Source organism: Artemia franciscana, chromosome 13 (assembly GCF_032884065.1).
Source record: "Artemia franciscana chromosome 13, ASM3288406v1, whole genome shotgun sequence".
Lineage (NCBI taxonomy): Eukaryota > Metazoa > Arthropoda > Branchiopoda > Anostraca > Artemiidae > Artemia > Artemia franciscana.
This window is the reverse complement of record NC_088875.1, coordinates 49,045,273-49,066,419: the sequence shown is the minus strand read 5'-3', so window position 1 is coordinate 49,066,419 and position 21,147 is coordinate 49,045,273. Positions and strand designations below refer to the sequence as shown.

Genomic DNA, 21,147 nt, shown 5'->3' with positions numbered 1-21,147 from the left:
AGAACTCAAAAGATTACCAAGCACCTGAAATTATTTATGAAAACTTTGACGCTAGAAGAAAGCCTCATCAAATCAAGCAATTTGACTCCAACTTAGGTGACTGGAAGCGTTTCTTGCTTGATGAGGAAAAGAAACCCGAAAAATTCACAACAGGACAAATTTCACTGTGAAAACATCGAAAAATTCACATACGTTGTTGACCATCTTTTGACATACATGTTGGTTACTCAGAGATAATCAAAGTACTTCATATTGCTCTCAAAATTTATGTGACAACAGCGAGCATATATATATATATATATATATATATATATATATATATATATATATATATATATATATATATATATATGTGTGTTATATACAATATATTTCATATATATGGTCAAAGTCAAAAATATGTAGCGCAGAGGGCTTTGACACGAATAAAAGCTCGTTCTTTTTTCTCTAGATATGTGCTTCATTGAGTATCTGTCTATGCCTCAGTCAATAGTAGCCTCGGCTACGGCTAACGTTTTAACTTCTAAAAATGAAAAGCCTTGTATTGATTGTAAAAAAATTAAAATATTGTAAAAAAATTAAAATTAAAAAATTAAAATTAATTAAAAAATTAAAAGATAGTGAAAAATTGTAAAACCAAAAACAAAGAGTTTTAGCCGGTGAAACATTCAACTTGAGTCCAATCATACAAGGGTGACTCATGACTTGACTTAGTAGCGGATCCAGGATTTCTTAAAAGGGAATTTGGATTAAATTTTAGCAAATACGAAAATTTACAGGGAAATAGCGGGAATCTCATAAATATTGGAAGAGGGATCCACGAAGCGAAGGAACTGTTTGGAATTTACGACCAAGTGTTTCAACTTTGGGTAAGCTATTAACTTTAGATAACGGAGAGCTAAAGTCAACTTTTTTGCATCGATAACCATTCCTTAAATATTCCCTAATGTATGCATTTTTTGGATGTTAAACTGTCTTTGGGAATTTAAATCTGGACCTTCGATTTTTTTTTCTAGTAAGTGGTGGAATCGCCATGACCAAGACATCCAAGACTTCTATTAAAAATAACTTTTTGTTAAAACAATTAGTTAAAAAAATCTAAACAAAAAGGATATTTTCTTATGGTCGGTCATGATTTAGTCGCTGCTCTTATAAATATTCCCTTCGAGTATACACTGTAGGAACAGCTGCTAGACACGACTATGTTGACTGTGAAGACATGGCAAACTTCATCGACATTGTATACTATTTTCAGGCATTACCCTTGCCTTACTCAGAAATAATAAAAGTACTTCGCATTGTTCTCACACTTCATATGACAACAGCGAGCAATGAGCTTTTGTTTTCTGGCCTAGAAATAGTGAAAAACCAACTGCGGTTTACAACATGAGATGATTGTCTCTGTAGCCTTCTTTTGATATTTGCAAGAAAGGTTTTTGAAAAAATTTGAATGTGAACAAGCTTCTTACGATTTTGCAAAGATAAAACCTTGGTGTTTCCCCTTTTTACATTGAGCATTGTAATACGTTTCGATTTCATTGTGTTTTTTCTTTTTATAAATATTTCTGATCTGCAAGATTTCTCCTGAAGCTGTCCAGCCTATAATCCGGTTAAATTTTCTACTTCTGATTGAAGTTTCACTTAACCTCCTTGATTGTAGTAATTAATCGCAGAGGTCAATGTGGTGAAGTTCCAGTCTTGGTCACAGTACAATTCCAAGTGTAACGCGGGTGCTGAAAATACGTTTTACTTATAAAGATTCATGAATGTGCTGCAATTTTTACTTACGAGAGATGGAGCGAATCGACAGGGGGGGGGGGAGATTGAATTTTTGCTCACCCCAAGATTTGGTCCAAATGGCGGTTCTGATTTCTTATTACTATAGGTTATGCAATGTTCCACCATTGCACATTTTGAAATTGAGGGGAAAATCATTGGATCTTTTTATGAAGGGGAGTGGAAGGGTCGAAGATAAAATATATTTTTAGCGTTTACTCTTCAAACGTTTCCTGAGAGGCTAGTGACATGAATGTGAAGGGGGTAGGGGAGGTTACATCTTAAGATCTATTCGGAAGGTTACATTTGAACTAAGCGCGCAATTTTCATGATAAGAGAGCAGCAGTCTATTCTAAGAATGCTAAGAGTATGGAATAAGAAATGAAATTTATATATTTACCCTCACGAAGGTGGACGAGATGGATGGCAACCCCGGGAACAACGTTTATCAGGTTTATTATCACTCTTTACTTTCCTTTCAAAACTCATCCCGTTTTTTATTTAATTTTTATAAAACATTATGCATAGAGAAAACCAAAAAAAAACCCTTCAGCTTACGGTAAGTACTATTGGTATTAATACTACCTTTCGTCAAGCATTTAAAAACAATGAAAAATTTGTAGAATTTAGAAGAAATTGCCGCCCAACATTAACAACAAGTTTTTTTTTTAACTCAAATTATGGAACAACACTAAAAACCAAAATGAACAGAAAATATGCTGTATATGAGGGGAGCTGTCGCCTCCTCAATACCTCGCTTCTTATTCTAATTAAACAGCCCTTGTTTTTCAGGTGTAGTTTTGCAAAAATTGGGCCAAAAAAGTCAAACTTTAGCGTAAATAGGCACGTACTGAGGAGGGGCAGGTCCCCTCATACACGGAATAATTTTTGTTCATTCTAAGTTTTAATGTTGCTCCTTACTTTCAGTTGAAAAAAAACTTGCTTTTATGTTTAATTTCTGATCATTTTTCAACTAACACCAGGGCATTCATCCCCTCCATGGAAAACCCTAAAATAATTCCTTAATCGAAAGTTGCTCCCACGTAAAATCCCCCCCCCCAAAAAAAAATTCCAGCCTCACTGGAATTTACCAAGAGGCATATTTTGCTCTGTTTCATCATGCCCCTAAAGGGACTGCCGAGGTGCCCCAATAAAGCTCTTACCTTTAACAAGGCTTGTACATGCTCTACATTACCACTGAATTCATTGTTTCTGTCTTTCATTAAAATTGTTAGTATCTACTTAGTTTGCATGGTTTTTAACTTCGTCCATGGACTCCATGGTTGCTCTATAGTCACTCCTAATATGGTGCTCGAGAATGTTAGATGTGTTTTGCTATCTTCTCACGCCAACGTCTATGAAAGGTCTGAATTCGTACCTTTTCCTGGAAAGAGTAGACGTGCCACCAAAGTATCTGCTTCAGAAGCAGTAAATACAAACATTCTGGAATTAGGACTCCAGCCAAGGATGCTTTTCATAATATGAAGCACTGAACGACTGTTCCGACTTCCCGTTTGTTATTACTTGCGCAGAGGGTCCCACTAGCTTCAGTTCACATGTTTGATTATGCAAGGACGAAGAAATGTCCTTAGTCCACTTGACCGACGTTGTTCTTCATCTTGTGGAGGTTTTCACCGAGGTTGAGGCTCGAACAGGCGTGCGAAAGGCATAGCGGTTCCTCTGGGTGTTTCGTTTTCTGTTTGGACGATTTGAGAGATCGTCACTTCATTCCAAAGGGACAGAACATCGGTAATAGTTTGTTCAGATCCTGAACCACACACTTGATAGAAATGTACACACAAATTTGAATTCTCACCAGGATAGCTCCCCTACTAGTTTGGTCCACTATTTATTTTCGTTAATTTTCTGAGGTCCAGTGGCAGTACTGGAAAATGATAGTGATGAAAGTAGTAACATTAGTGTCACCGTTTTTGCATAGCCTACATCCTGTAGAGGCACATGAAAGTCATACTTAAGTTATACATATTGATGTAACTGAGAAATTGTAAAGAAAAGTAAATGCAAAAAGAAAGGATGTTAGCCGATGAAATAGTTCATTGTAGTCCAATCATACAAGCATGACTTACGACTTAGTGGCTGATCCAAGATTTCTAAAAGGGGGGTTTAGTTTAAGCTTTAGTGAATACAAAAATTCACTGGGACATAGTGGGGATTTCATACACATTGGAGCTGTATTATACATGAAGCGACGGAACTGTATGAAATTTGCGACCAAGTCTTTCTACTTGGGGTAAGCTATTAATTTTAGATAATAATATTATGCCACAGAGCATAATATGAGCAAGAGCATAATATGTGGGAATTTATGGAAATCCAGTACCTTTGATTTTTTTTCCTAATTGCAATAACCACGAAATACAAAACTTCTGTTAAAAATAGTTTGTTGCAGAATTCATAATGTATTTTCAGAAAATTGGAGCACATGAAAAGTATGAATATACAATAACCCTTGCTGTTTTTATTATAAGGATAAAACTCCTCACCAAAAAGTATGTTTTCCTTCTGGTTGATTATGATTTGAGTCGTTGTTCATATACAGATTCTCTTTGGGTGGTACATTGCAGGAACAGCTGCTAGAAATGGCTAGGTTAAAGTAAACTCATTGCTAATAGGTTTGGTTTGGAGGGCTGGGTAGGGGAGGGTGAGTTGAGTATAAAAGAATGATGGAGACTGGATTTGTTATTATTATTCTCTTTTGTATTTTATTTACCGATTATTATTTTTAATTCAGTTATTTATTTTTTTTTTCGTATATATTCGTAATGGTTTATTTATTTTTGGTTTATTTATAATAGTTTAGGTTTAAGTAAATAGTCGAGTTAATACGTAAGTAGTTACGTGGACTTTCGTACGACCGCAAACCCTCATAGATTTTATCCGGTGCGAAAGTGTTTTTTTATGAATTTGCAATAATAAACTTATATGAACTTATGTATGCATTTCAACTTATGTGCAAGTTTGGTACAAAAAACTTGTCATCTTTCAAGGATCTGCTCAGATTATCTAAATCATTTAATCATCCTAGTTTGCGAGTTCATTGTCAATTGCCAATCGAAGTTTGTTGTGTCCGAGGTATGTTTGAAGACGGAGGAAGAAGTATAACCCCTCTCTGGATCCACCATTGACCTAGCTTTCATTTTTTGATGTTGCTTACTTGTTAAGGCTCAACATATTTCAATCTTAGCACCAAAGGTATTTAATTATCATCTTAATGAGCCAAGTTCTAGAGAGACAAAAACAATAAAAAACAAAACAATGCCAACAAATATATTGCATATGAAGAGAGCATGAGAACATACTTATTCTAGCTACGAGTCGGCACCCTATATACTTACCCTTCGAGAGAAAATTGATCAAACTATGGTTCACTTTTCACTAGGTTGCACCTACTGGTACAACCATGATTATTCTTATAACTAATCTCTTATTAACCTTTTCATTCTCAAATCAATTATCTTTTTCTCATTCATTACTGTACCTCCCTGATCCAAGACGTTCGATTCGTCTTGTTTGTTTTTTCCCTATAGACTATCCTATAATTTTTCCCTGCAGGCTAAAATACCGAGGCAACACTAGTACTAACCATGAAAAAATCCTGCCAACAGTGACTTGTATTGAGTAAAAATAATAGGCTGACAAAGGACCCTTGAGACAGAAGGTTGGGACTACCTGGAATATCAAGAGTGGGCAAATTCTTACATTTTTTGGCCATGCTGAATTTGATTTTATAATTCTTATCAGGATTCCTTCTTCTGCTTTTGATATTATACGAATTTCTTTCATTGGAGTTTTCTTTATTATATAAGTATACTTGACTAACTTTTGACGGGTACTTTTAAACTTAACGAAATTAACATATTTTTAATAGTCATAATTAGTTGATCTTTTTTGTTTTTTAGTTGACTCTACTTTTTGGAGTTCTGGTTCATTTTGGCCCAGGTTACCATTGCTCTTGAAACACGATACCGAATATTAAATGTTGGCTAACAGATTTTTATTTATTTTTTAAAGTTTTTCATTTAGGTAGAACTGTAAAACTTAAAGATCTATTTCCGCTATCCTAGTTATTAATAATTAGAAGTTACAGTTGAAGTTGTTATTTACCAAAACATAAAAATTGCTCATGGTTATTTCGGACTTCTTTTCTTCTAACTTTTTACATTTGAACAAGGTTTGAAATTATTAAAAAAACTGAAAATCGGTAGGAATTGCTAACAGTTGTGTCGCGGAACCAAATATATATAAAAAATTGTAACTAAAAATTTCACTTATTGCTAAACTAATTTTACCAATAACACTAATTTGCCTTATTTTTACACTAAGACCCACAAAAAGCTAGATGGCGTTGGTAATTTTCTTCTTGAAACAGCGCCAGTTTTCGCTCTTATAGGTTACCCATACTATCTGGCCTTAACCGTAAACTGGCATAGCATTTGAGCAGCGATGCTTATTATAAATGATCAGTACCTATAAAATAGATACTTTTTCCTTTAAAAAGCTGATTTTATCTCATGAATTAAACAATCTTAAACCAAAATATGTTCCTATTCAACTATCAACACAGGAGGGTTGACTACTATGCACTGTCGCTGTCAAGCCAAGTTGAATCTGATATTTTCAGATAATTGCCAAAACTGTTTGCAAAGCTGATTTCAAAGGGAGGTTCAGCAGGGCAATACAGGTTAGCAGGATCAAAGTGTGACTGAACGTTCTTTTCCTAGTGATTGTTTCTATGAGAAGAGCTTAGTAAAAAATTTTTGGCAATCATCCCAGAATTGTGTAAGTGTCAGGTTTGACCTGACCTGGCAGCTACTAGTATATATAACTGGAAATCTTCGTTTGGCGGTTAGTATGTTTTGAATTTGAAGTACTGAACTTTCAACAGCTTAACAATCTTAGTAAAAAGGCGAGTATCACATACCCTTATTCATTTATTTATTACCAAGTAGTATATACTTCTCATACAAACTAATTGTTATAAATCACAGATCTCAGGGAGGTGGCGTGCCCGTAGCATATATAAGTGTCTTCTACAAGTTGCCATTTGCTAATTGCATACGGGAAACGGCATCGATTCCAACACCCTCTATGATAACATGCAACGGTGGCATCTTCTATTTGACAGTGGTTGCAACCCTAAAAAAATGACTGATTTTACTCGGTTACTAAGGACGGCTACATAGTTTTTATCAAAAAGTGGAATTAAAATATTTTTTGATTGCACAAACTAGTCCCTTTTCTTACACTAATCCAAAAATACCTAAAAAAGGTAAAACATAAGTATATGCTCTTAGAATTATGTTTCTTAGAGGTGAGTTAGAGAACGAGCATTTTCCTACTGCTACTTCCTAACCATGATCCTCACACAAGTATGGTTTTGTTGAATCTTGTTTAATTTAAATCCCTGAACAAGATGTGATATCATTGATTATTCAATGATATCACAACTCGTTCATGATTGGTAAGCGATAATTTAGTTTCAAACTGGTTTTTGAAATTAAAAACCAGTTTACAGATTCCATACGCTCTCATGTAGGTATGTAATTAGTTAATTTTTTTATTGGTTAACCCTACAAAATTATTCTTTTTCATATGCTTCTATCGCAATTTACAACAGATTCAGATACCTCACCTAGAATACTCTAGTCACCCCCCCCCCCTCACCTCCTCTCTCAATATGAACGGATAGTTTTGTTTTACAAGAATATGAATGGTCCATACTTGTATTCTAACTTTTTAGCATTTTGTTAATTTGAATTTTTCATTATATAATTAAATAAATTAATCTCAGTTCCTTAATTGATTAGCTTTTGGTGTTTTATATTACCGTTTATTTTTGCAGCGTTACACATCATTCTATCATCAACATTTGAGGTAATTTTATTATTTCAAGTTTCTTCCACCTTTTCTTTTTCTTTTTCCACCTTTTCTTAATAAATCTTAGCATAATTTAAAGGTAGCTTAAGATTATCTGAAGTAGAAACTAGCAGGTCAATTCCATGGACACAATTCCCTGGGTTATGCTCAATGTTGATACAGTGATTTTGTCCCATCTTTATACTTGTGTATTGGACATATCACTATATCAGCAAACAATACCAGTGATATATTATCACTATATCAGTAGGCGCTCCCCTCTTCCCCCACAGGAAATCCCTCACGAATAATTTTCGCTAAGCAAAATTCTCCCAGACGCAATATTGAGCAGCCAGAGAGAAAGGACAAAATAGGTACCTCAAAATCTCGACCAGATGTCCTAAGGGGTACCTCCCTCAAAAATGTCGATCAGATGTCCTAAGGGGTACCTCCCTAAAAAATGTCGATCAGATGTCCTAAGGGGTAACAAAAGGACCAGACATCAAAACAGTTTTAGGACAGAACTCCCGATTTCCGATCAAATGAGCATCCTCCGTAATTTCTACGACCGTGGGGGTGGGGGATTGGGATGAGAAAGAAGCAGCCCCCTCCCATACTTAATGATTTCTGCTCATTGTGAGGTTTAGTGTTACTCATTACTTTCATAACAACAGCATACACCAGAAACATTCAAAGATATCAAATGGGATTAAATATCAATTTCTACAATCCCTCGTCCCTTCCTTAGAACTAATTCTGTATTTACCAGAAGGCTTAATGAGAATTAAGAAGTTTTGGCAATAAAATGCACCATTTGAGGCATATGCCCCCTCTCTAACAACAAAACGATCAGACAACCCTACTGCAAAGGTTTCAAGCTCTCATCTATAAATATTTCGAATTGTGTATTTTTTTTTTCCAAAGAAGGATCGCAGATGTGTGATCACTTGCCAGACGTCAAATCACTTCCAAAAAAAAGAAAAAAAAAAGGAAAAGAACGTCCTCGATCGATGAACATCCTCCGAAGTTTCTATGATCCTGAGGGAGACGTTGGGGATGAGGAGGGGGCGGCCCCCTCCTACCCGGAATTAATTCTTCTCATTTTGCGGTTTAATATTTTTCTTTACTTTCATGAGAAAAACAGATTAGACCTGAAATATCCTCGGAAATCGAGATATACATATTACTTTCTACTCCCCCCCCTCGCTCCTTCCTTAGAACAAATTATGTGTTTATCTAAAGGCTCAACTAGAGTTTGGATGTTTCTGTACTAAAATGCATCCTTTGAGGTATCTGCCCCCTCCTTAACTGCAAAACAATCAGAGAGCCCTACTTTAGAGGTTTCAAGCTCCCATCTTCATTTATCGCAGGCAACGCTATAGAATTGGCTAGAGTAAAGGCCATAAGGCTCCAATGTTTTATTATTAATTATTGTTTCTTCTGAGAAGCACTTCATGTGGAAGGAGTGGTCGTATAAACATTGGAGGGGCTCATTCGATTGGAAATCAGAAGTTATAGTGCCCTTTTTTAGTGTCAAAAATGATCTGAGGGCAACTAGCCCCCCCAGACTTTTTCCCCAAATCCATCCGAAAAAAAAAATTGAGATAGCCATTTTGTTAAAAATACTTCAAAGATCAGAAAACAAAAACTCCAAGGTCGACACAATCCCCCTAGGGCCCGAGGATAGGCGTTGTAAGTTATACCCTGGGGTATGGCTCTTTTGGAAGGGGTGCTCTTATAAACTTCAAAGGGGGCTCATTTGATTCGAAATTGAAAAATTCTAGTTTAGTTCTTAAGAGTCAAAAGATATCAGAGGGCAACTAGCCCCTTCACACCCTATTTCCTCAAACCCATCGGATAAAAATTTTGAGATAGCCATTTTGTCAAAAGTAGTTCAAACATCATTTAACAAAAACTCCAGGGTCAACACCCCCGAGCCATGGGGCAAGTGTTTTAAGTTATGCCCTGGGGATATTTTAAGGGATATAGATATGCAAGGGGTAGTCGTATAAACTTCTGAGGTGACCCATTTGATTGGAAATCTAAAGTTCTACCGAAGAGGTGGTCGTAAAAACTTCGGAGGGAACACAAATGATTAGAAACTGAAAATCATAGTTCCCTTTTTAAGATCCAAAATTGATCCGATGGCAACTAGCCCCCCACCCCACCCCAATCCTCTTTTCCCCAAATATGTCCTATTGAATTTTTTATGCAGCCATTTTTTCAAAATAGACCAACGATCATAAAAAAAACTCCATGAATAACACAGCCCCAACCAGAACCCAGGGACATGTGTTGTAAGTTATACCCTAGGTGCATAAGGTTTTTATGGAAGGGATGGTCGTATAGACTTCGACAAGGGCTCATACGATTCTTTCTTCCCCAAACCCATCCGATAAAAATTTTGAGATAGCCATTTTGTTAAAAATAGTTCAAACATCATAGAACAAAAACTACGAGGTCGACACAACCCTCCTCCCAGGGCACTGGGGCAAGTGTTCTAAGTTATACCCCGGGGGTATTTTAAGAGATATGGATATGTTAGGGGCAGACGTATAAACTTCTTAGGTGGCTCATTTGATTGGAAATTGAAAATTCTATGGAAGAGGTAGTCATATAAACTTCAAAGGGAACTCAAATGATTAGAAACTAAAAATTCTGATTCCCTGTGGTCGTATAAAATTCGGAGGGAGCTCAAATGATTAGAAATTTAAAGTTCTAATTCCTTTTTTGGGTGCCAAAATTTATCCAATTGCAACTAGCCACCCCCCCCCTAGCCCAACACTTTTTTCCCTAAGTATGTCCTATCGAATTTTTTATATAGCCATTTTTTTCAAAATAGACCAACAATAATATAGCAAAAACTCCAGGGATTAATTAGCCCCATCCAGAACCCAGGGACATGTGTTGTAAATTACGCCCTAGGGGCTTATATGGTTCTTATGGAAGGGATGGTCGTATAAACTTCGAATAGGGCGGGTCCAATTGTAAATGTGAATTTCTAAAGCCCTTTTTCAAAGTCAAAATGGATCAGAGGGTAACAAGTTTTGAGATTGCCATTTTGTTCAAAATAGTCTGGAGATCAAATAACAAAAGCTCCAGGGCCAACGCAACCCCCAGAACCCAGAAGCAAGTGTTGTAAGATATGCCTGTAAGGGGTGGTCGTATAAGTTTCAGAGATTGCTTATTTTATTGAAAATCGAAAGTTCTAGTTACCTTTTAAGAGTTATCAAAAGTGATCGGAGGGAATCTACCCCCCCCCACACACACACAAACACTCTTTTCACAAATTACATCGGTTCAAAATTCTGAGATAGCCATTATATTTGAAATAGTCCAACGATCAGACGGCAAAGACTACCATAACCTCCCCAGAGCCAAGGGGAAGTGTTGTAACTTATGACAAGGGGGAATATAAGGTTTTTATGGAAAAGGTGGTTGGCTAAACTTCAGAGGGGATTCAAATAATTAGAAATTGAAAGTTCTAATTCCCCTTTTAAGAGTAAAATGTGATCCGATCGCAACTAGCCTCCCCCCACCAACCCTAAAGACCAAAATGCATCCGTTCAAAAGTTTGAGATAGCCATTATGCTTGAAATAGTACAACGATCAGACGACCAAACTTCGAGATCAGCACAACTCCCCCCCCTCCCTTCCGAACTCGCGGGAAAGGTTGTAAATTATAGTAAGAGCGCATGTAAGGTTTTTATGAAAAAGCTGGTCGTATAAACTTCGGAGGGGAATCAAATGATTAGAAATTATATGTTCTAATTTCCTTGTTAAGAGACAAAAGTGGTCCGATGGCAACTAGCCTCCCCCACACACCTTAAGGCCATTAGGCTTCAATGTTTATTTTTTCCCAGAGTCACTTCATATGGAAGAGATGGTCGTATAAACTTCGGAGGGGACTCATTCGATAGAAAATCGAAAGTTATAGTGCCTCTGGGAAAAAAAGTAAAAAGTTCTATTTCCCTTTTTAAGAGTCAAAAGGGACCAGATGGCACCATGTTTTCCTTAAATGCATCCGATCAAATTTAGATAGCCATTTTCTTTGAAATAATCCAACGATCAGACAACAAAGACTTTAGGGTCAACATAAGCCCCCCCTCCCCCAGAGCCCGGGGTAGGGTTGTAACTCATGCCCCGAGAGCATACATGATTTTATGGAAGAGGTAAACTGCGGAGGGGACTCGAATGACAAAAAACTGAAAGTTATAGTTCCCTTTTTGAGAGTCAAAAGTGACCCGATGGAAACTAGCCCCCTCCCCTACCAAATCTCGTTTCCCCAAATGCTTCCGATCGAATCTTTTATATATTTTATTTTTTCCAGAAAAGACCAAAGCTCATATAAAAAAAAAAATCAGGGACTTACAGAACACTCCAGAAACCCGGGGGACAAGTGTTGTAAATTATGCCCCGGGGGCTTATGAGGTTTAATGGAAGGAATGGTCATATAAACTTTAAAGAGGGATCATTCTACATGAAATTGAAAGTCGTAGTTCCCTTTTTAAGTCAGAAGGGACCAGATGGCAACTAGCCCCCTGCCCTCTTTACCCCAAATCTATCCGATCAAATTTTTGAGATAGCCATTTTGTTAAAATAAGCCAAAACATCATATAATAAAAGCTCCAGGGTAAACGCAACCCTCCAGAGCCGGGAGGACAAGTATTGTATGTCCCTTTGGGCATGTAAGATTTGTATTTGAGGGTTTTTAAAATAGTTCAAAGATCATACCCCAGCTCAAAACTCCCACCCAACTAAAAAAACTCATTCCTAAACATAAGGGAACTGACCCCTGGTCCTCCCTGCATACCCCCTAAACAAAAAAAAAGTATTTACACTATTTATTTCGAAAATTATGGCAACTCTCCCCTGGCTCTCCATGGCATGAACCCCTCCCCCCAAAAAACAACAACTTAATACCGATATTTTAATCCAAACCTTATGGGAGCTGATCCCTAATCCTTCATGACCCGTCCCCCCCCCCGAAAAAAAATATCAATGATAAATCATGGGATAAATGATAAATCACTCGTTTTAAGATTTATTTGTTCATTTTTATTAGTAAATATTGTATGTTTGTTTGCTATGATTGTTTGGCTAATTTCTGTTCGTTCTCGGTTTTCATATATACCTCAATCGCAAAATATTTTTGTTCGTTTTCAGCTAGATTTGCATATTTAATTTAAGCTTTACTTGTTTTAATATTTATTTGTTCTGTAATTAATAAAGAATCAATAGTAAAATTTACAATCCTTGCCCTGGAGGCTTTGGGGAACATTGCATCCCCGGAGCCATAGTTAATAGACCTTTTGCCTGTTCTGAACAAAGGCTTTTCGAAATTTTAATCAGTTTCGAGGGAAGGGGGCATCTAGAAAGGGTAGGGAGGACCTTGTAGCCCTTTAATCATATTTTAACACCCCTCTTATCATGCCTTGTAAGCTTCCACTTAATACCTTCAGCCGTCCTTAAGATGGGTTCACGCGTTTACCCCTCATCCCCCTGTGAAAAATACCTCCCCCCAAGTCTCCCCGATAATTTCCTCAATGAAAAACTCCCCCACACGCAAAATTGGCCAGCCAAAGAGAGAGTACGAAATAAGTACCTCAATAACAAAAGGACCAGATATCGGGTATAACAGTTTAAGCACAGGGCTGTTTGGTCTCGAACTACTTTCGACTTAAAGAAAAGGAATAGGACTCTCAATTTCTGATCGAATGAGCATCCTCCAAGTTTCTACGACCATAATGAAGAGGTGGGAATGAGGAAGGGGCAAAATTAATTCTAAGGGAGAGACGAGGGGAGGGTTGAGGTATAAATTGATATATAATCCCCAGAGCCGTATCCGGGACTTCCGTTTGGGGGGGAACAAAAATATAAAACGCACCAAAAAATATGTTTTTATGCATTTTATTATGTTTTTACAAGTCGGAGAAACATTTCCACCCCTCATTGAGCCTTCAGATAAATAAAGAATTAATTCAAGGAAGAGGAAGAGGCGGTAGCAATTGATTTTAAAGCAAAAGAAGGGTAGACCCCGCAAGCCATGGATTACGAAGGAAACAATAGACATGATTAACAATAGAAACTTATTATATGAGCAATATCTTAATAGTCAAGATGACGCAAACTTTACAGAATTCAAGGCAATGAGAAATAAGGTGAACAGTATGAGAAGGCAAGCAAAGAAGAAGTACTTTGAGGAGAAGTTTGCTGATAATAAGGGAGATACAAGAGTTACATGGCAAGTTATCAATGAGTTCCTGGAAAATCAGAAAAATAGTCAGTCACCTTGCACTGATATAAACGGAAATTCTGTGAGTGATAAAAATATAGTTGCGAATTCCTTTTGATCAGTTTTATTCTCAAATTGGATTGTCTGTTCAAGAGAGTGCAAGATGTGACAGGGAAAATATTCTCAGTGAGGAATTCAAGGACTCTCGTGGTGAGTGTTGAGTTCCAGTTTAAAAAGTGTACAAATGATGAAGTGATTAAGATAGCGAAAAACATAAAAAAAGCGAATTCTGCTGGGGTAGATGGCGTGAGTCTCAGAACTTTTAAAGCTATTATGACGTATATAATACCATGTATCCTACATATTATCAATCTGTCTCTGGAAACAGGGACCTTTCCAGAAGCGCTGAAGCAAGCTAAAGTCATCCCGTTTTATAAAGAGGGTGCCAGGACAAATGCTGGTAATTGGAGACAGATTTCGATGCTGGCTCTGTTTTCACAAAATTTTGGAAAAAGTAATTCATTGTCGTCTTTAGGACTATCTCACGAAACATTGCCTACTCAGTGACACCCAATTCGGGTTTAGAAAGGGTCATTCAACTAGTCTTGCTGCCATTTATTTTGTTGATTTTATAAATAATTGTTTTGAAAGAGGTGAGACCCCCTAACAGTATTTTTTGATTTTAAAGTCTCAAGTGGTTTGAAAGTTATTTACGCGGGAGGTATACTGAAGTGATGATTGATGATGTGTTTTCTTCCTCTTATGAAGTGTCATGTGGTGTGCCACGGGGATCGGTCATTGGTCCGCTTCTTTATATAGTTTATGTAGATAGCATGAGGTTTTATCTTCCAGATTGTTGCTTAACGTCATTTGCTGATGACACTGCAATTACATTTTCTAGTCATTGTTTGGATAGCCTTGTCTTGAGAGTGAATAGCGTTTTGAGAAATTTCCATGTTTTTACGAGATTGAGTTGCTAATACTAATTTCATTTTATATTTTAGAGAAGGCAAGCCCAATGGTATTAATGGTAGAATTCTGTTTGATAATATGCATACACTTCAGGCTCAGGAAATCCGTTATTTAGGTTTTTACATTGATTGTAATCTTTCGTGGAAACGCCACAGTGATGTTATTGCAACAAGGATCGCCCGTGGCCTTGAAGATATTGCTGGAATTCCATTTTCACAAACAACAAGGAAAAAGTGTTTTTCTGTTGTGTTTGGCATCCCTCTCAACGTTTCCTTAAAGTTTCACCTTAATACTGTAAGCTTTCTTAGAGATCCAGGATCAAACATGCCCTCTTTTCTTAAAAAAAAGGCTAATATAGTAACAGTAAGAAACATGCCTAGCTTACAGTACTCGCACCGTGGGCAGCGGGGGGGGGGGGGGGTTAACCCAGTAGGCATGGTTATTTGACCCATGGACTATTTTGGACGAGATGACTATATTAAAATTTTGATCAGATGGGTTTAGGGAAAGACGGCACGCGGGGGAGGGGGACTGGTTGCCCTCCAATGACTTTTGACTTAACAAAGGCACTATAAATTTTAATCTGAAATCGGATGAGCCCCCTACAAAGGTTATACGTCCATCCCTTCCATATAAAGTACCTTGCTCCCGGGAAATAAATAAATAATAATACTTGAAGCCTTAAGGCTGTTTACTATAGGAAACGCTGTAGCATTGCCTCTGACTTAAACAGGCGAGCCTAGCTTTCAATTTCCCTTCTAATGAAGATCTGAAATTATCCGAGGCGAATATGGGGGGAGGAGTTTCTCGCGGAGGAGTTACTCATAAAAGTAGAGAAAAAAAGAAGGAAAGAGTGCTCATTCAAAGGAGCCAAGGGACCGAGCTTTACTCTGTGAAACTAATTTCAGACATAAAAAAAGTTATCCGCCGTGTTCCCCCTAAGGTTAGAATCCTACCCTATACTCTGATTCCCACAAGAAAAAAGCATTTCGTGTATTTTTCTAGATTTAGGTGTTTTGATATTCATTATATTTTTTTGCCTAATCAATTCGTGAATTACTGCCCCCGAACTATGCGAATAAAAAACCAACTTACTATACAAAAAATCCTGCCTGAAATAATAATGCTTTTAGTCGAATATCATGCTAAGATTACTTTTAAGTCAGCCTGTAATGTTAAATTGACATGTAAGGTGGCTATTTAAATCAAACAATCGCCAAAATACAAAGCAAAATTAACTCGGGTCGGAGGCTGTATGAATAGTAATGCTATGATTGATAATCAGCCTCGTCAAACTTCCTTTTGTCAGCTTTTCCGGTGTATTTGCTTTTCCAGCATTTCCAAAGATTAAAAAAATATATAATTGAGTCCCATGTGACTAAATGAACCACTAATTTATTTTCGTTACCATCTGCCATTTGAACAATACTTAAATTATGTATAAGCATTTTCTTCCTTCTTACCGTATGCCAGGCTATCCTGCCTGAGAGAGAAGGAGAAATTTAAAGAGGGAAAAAGAATTTTAAGAGGTTCAAAAGTAGGTATGGGAAGGATCATAAAACACGACATTAACTTCTGAACAGGTTTAGATAGGTGGCGAAACTAAAACCCCCCCTAAAAGGATTTGATTGGAAAAATTTCCAATTAATTAATATATAATTAATTTTATAAAATTAATTTTTAAAATAAAATTAATTTTTTTAAGAAAAACAGTATTTTTCATATACAAAATGTGATCAACGGCAAAGGCAAAAAAGCCATGTTATTGTGAAAAAGCAAGAAATTGGGTAGAAAACCTGTAACGACACTAATTTCTTCCCAAGCGTGATCTATATTTGCTATTGGTCCTTCTTTGTACCTTTTGCCAGACTTATTATACAGACAACGTAAACTGCTTTCCAATTTACTATCTGTTCTGATATGCTTTAGACTTTGATCCTGATTGATAAAGCAAAAAACTTCACACATGAAAGCCAAAAGTCGCCTTGGAGGGATTGATCTCACACACGAGGGTTTTTTACATTAGTTCGTCAAGATAGGAGAAGCCAAGAAGGTTCTTTGTTCTTAGGAGTGCCTGTCAATCTCAAGCCCTGTAAACAAAATCAAACACCCATATGTCAAATAGACTGGGGTTCAATCATACCGTTATATTAAACACTCTCCCTAAACATTAAATATCTCTTCTATTTAACGGTTGCCCCTCCCCTTACCATTAGGTACCACTAGGCAGTTGCCCCCCAATAATGTAGAGGAAAAATTATTATATGTCCCATGCCCCTTGACTATCCGGATATAGACCCCTCATGCCCCCCCCCCTAAAAAAATGCTGGACACTCACCCTGTTAGTGTCATTATTTTTTTTTTTAGCTCTAATTTCCTCTGGTTCTATGTCTATCATTACCAAAGTCGCATCAAGTTTAACTGAGCTTGCATCACAGTCATCAATTCTAGAGGTATTTCGCTCAACACACATCTGGTCCTTCTCATCAGTAAAATCAACTACTTTGTTAGAGTTCTCTAACACCGAAGATTCATCGTTATCACTTTCTTTTTGAATTATTTCTAAATTCTTTTTCAATATCTTCACTTTCATTATTGTTTTCACCATTTTTCACATCACTTTTTTAAACCGCATATGATCTCTATTTTCATGGATTAAATCATTTTCATTTTCATCATCATGTTTTGCACCATTTTCTTCATTTTTATTATCCATCATTTCAGTATGCAGTATACCATTTTATTCACATCCATGATCTTTTTCATCAATCGTCATTTCACAATCTTTTTCATATACTACAACATTTCCAATTGTTTCTAAGTTATCTGAACATGAATAATCTTCCACCTTGGCCTCTTTAAGTTGAAGTAGATAACATAGCTTAGGATTTATGTCAACTTGGCGGATAAATACACTAGATTTAGAATCTATTTATAAGGGAGCCGTAGTTGATATATGAGCGTAAATGATCTATTTTATTTAGCTTTCTTTGTATAACATTCAGGAGTGTTATTTCTTTTTCGCTTAAGTGAGCAGGCGTGTACCTTAGCATTCACTTAGAAATATATCGCATCAGTTTCATCTTTGATTGCTTTTGAGTGATAGAAGAATTAAATTCCGTTTTCATTAAATGCGCAAATCTTGAATCCAACTTAGCTTGACCCCTTTAAGAAGTGAAGCAGATGACCTAGCTTTATTTATAGAACATTCCGGTGTGCTATTTCTTTTTCGCATATGTGAGCTGGCATATACCTCAGCACTGACTTGGCATCTTTTGTGCATCAACTTCACTTTTGATTGCTTTTGCCTGCTAGAAGAATTAAATTAAGCCTTTTATTAAATTTGTAAATATTGAACATTACTTATTTTCGATACACGGGTCTTTAAAAATATGAAAGAAAAATAACTATGGGGATAGTTATCTCTAAAAGAATTAAAAGAGTAAATTAAAACATCTTAGGATAAAGGGGCAAACTCATTCTCCAATGAAAAGCAGAGTGAACTATCAAAACACAGTGGAAGATAGAATTAAGCTAAAAGCAGGAAGATAGACAGCTAGAAGCAGAGTGAACTATCAAAACACAGTGGAAGACAGAATTAAGCTAAAAGCAGGAAGATAGAAAGCTAAAACAAGAGTGAACTATCAAAACACAGTGGAAGATAGAATTAAGCTAAAAGCACAAAGATAGAAAGCTAAAAGCAGAGTGAACTATCAAAACACAGTGGAAGATAGAATTAAGCTAAAAGCAGGAAGATAGAAAGCTAAAAGCAGAGTCAACCATGAAAACACAGTGGAAGATAGAATTAAGCTAAAAGCAGGAAGATGGAAAGCTAAAAGCAGATTGAACTATGAAAACACAGTGGAAGATCCAATTAAGCCGCATTGAGAGGCAGGTAAATTCCGTTATGAGGATATAAATAATGACGAAGACCACACTGCCTTTCCATAATACAACTACAGAAGAGAGATTAATGAGGACTTTTTTCCTCAGAAAGTGAACCAACAAAACCTATTTGGTTTTCTTGATCGAACCCATCAAAATTTAGGAACAAGATTACACCAACACAAAGAAAGTATTGAAAAAGCATTAAAATCTAGAAATAACTCCATATCATTCGATTCAGCTTTAAGCATTTATATTTTTGAAAATCTAAACCATTACGTTCTATTTGACGAAACGATTCTAATTAGCAATGACCTAGGAATCAAACAAACTGTCGGCGAGGCAATGGAAATCAAGCAAAACTTAAATAATAATACATCCCTTGGGTGAATACACACTCAACCCTATGTACACAAAATTAATTACAGAAAATAATCTAATTCAAAATAAAACAAAAATAGGAACGAATAAAAACAAGCCCAATCCCAAAAGAACTACAAGATTAGCTGTAGAGAAGGCAAATATCGCAATAAGAAATTATTCCATTTTTTAATAAATACAGTTAGTTCAATGAATGAACCTTTTTAGCTTGTAAAATGTTAGCTTTTATCACACAGTCTTGACTGAACTTTTCGTTAAGAAGATGATGCCAAGGATAATTTAAAAAAAGGATGGATTTTATACCGAAAACTTGTATTGTAAGTGTTTCATTGTTTATTATTTTCTTTGCTGAAGACGGCCCTTAGATATAGGGCCGAAATATTCAAAAAGGTTTTGTTGGTTCCCTGTCTTGGGAAAAAAAAGTCCTCATTATTCTCTCTTCTGTATTTGTGTTATGAGGACAACAGGGTAGATAACATAATTTAATTACGATCACGAATACAGTCATAAAAGATTTTTGTGCTTGCAACTGCTAAAGAGGACAATGAAACCCTGGGGGTGAAACTAATTGTTAATAGGATTATAAGAATAAATGGTTAATTAACAGACAAACTCACAGGTTTGACTAATGACCATTTCTGTTTATTTTCAATGCCCCTTTTATAAAACAGCAAACCCCCTTAAAACATCCATAGTTTTTATTAGTTATTGTCGTGCGTCAAATCTTATCCAAAAATATAAGGAAACTAATTTTGCTACATTATTTTCTGTCTAATTACCATTAAAAAAACTTTCATTTAATTATTTTTGGTGGTTATGTAGATAACGTCAATGAGACACGATATTGTATTTTTTTTCAAATCCATGCTCATTTTTAACATAAGGAAAAGAAGAAAAATAGCAGTCCATTACACTTCATAATAACAATAATAATAATTTAGTTATTTATTTCTCACCCAGTATTGCGGTGATAAAGTGGAGTAGCAAAAACGAAAAAAAAAGAACGCATAGAAAAAAAAGACGAAAACCTTTATGTAACAATGTTAAATATAAAGAGCAACAAATGCAAATCAGAACAATCGAACGAGAAGATGAAATGGAACAAACCGCATGCAAGCCTCATTATTTAACTTGGAGTCAACCATCAGAAACATACTACACTACTATGATATTTCTTTTAGAATTTTTCTAGCATTGACTCAATATTGACATTGGTGCACTGTATTTTTGTTTCATATCTTTGTTATTCGCTTTGTTATACAATCTTTTTTATACAAAAATCTTGTAATGAAAAATCTTTGTTATACAAAACATATCTTTGTTATACAAAAATACTTTCATTTAATTACTTTCGGTGATTATGTAGATAACGTCAATAAGACACGATATTTGTCGTCAACCATCAGAAACATACTACACTACTATGATATTCCTTTTAGTATTTTTCTAGCAATAACTCAATATTGACATTGTTGCATTGTATATTTGCTTCATATCTTTGTTATTCGGCTTAAGTACGATGTAAGGCTTGGGGGAGGGATCTCAGTATTTAGTAAGTTTAAGTAAGTAGAACAAGCAAGGAATTCCTCCAAATATTTCAATATTTTGGTGTTTTTGTACATTTTTGATCTTTCAAAGATGAGAGGAGTAAATTCTGGGTAACACCAAGATACTTAACATTTTTCAAGGTAATCAGTAGCAATTTTAGAGCCCCCTTACCCACACCTTCACAGAATTCACACCTTCACACCTTCACAGAATATCAGCAAGCTGGAATCTCTGGAAATTAAATAAATAAGAGAGTAGAACACCTTTTTGAAAAGGATTAATTAAATTCTAAATGAGGAGCTTCCTCTATCTTGGCAAGTAGCTGATTTAGGCGAATAAACTTTGGAAACGGATTCAGAGCCTGAATTATTTCCCATCAAAGTCTTTTGATGCATCTACCTCGTACCATTCCTCCTCCAAAGAACATTGAAGACTGAGTTCTCCTCAGTCTTGAGACTTGCAAAGTGGTATCT

General features: G+C 36.0%; 1 protein-coding gene across 1 annotated transcript in view; it reads right to left on the bottom strand.

Moving 5' to 3' along the window:
- Positions 1 to 6,715: 6,715 nt before the first annotated feature.
- Positions 6,716 to 21,147, bottom strand: part of LOC136035034 (zinc finger protein 91-like) — an 88,711-nt gene continuing 74,279 nt past the window's right edge. Inside the window, exon 5 of the mRNA XM_065716634.1 lies at positions 6,716 to 6,933. Within this exon, the coding sequence (XP_065572706.1) occupies positions 6,766 to 6,933 (168 nt within the window). The 3' untranslated portion in view covers positions 6,716 to 6,765. The remainder of the gene's footprint in view (positions 6,934 to 21,147) is intronic.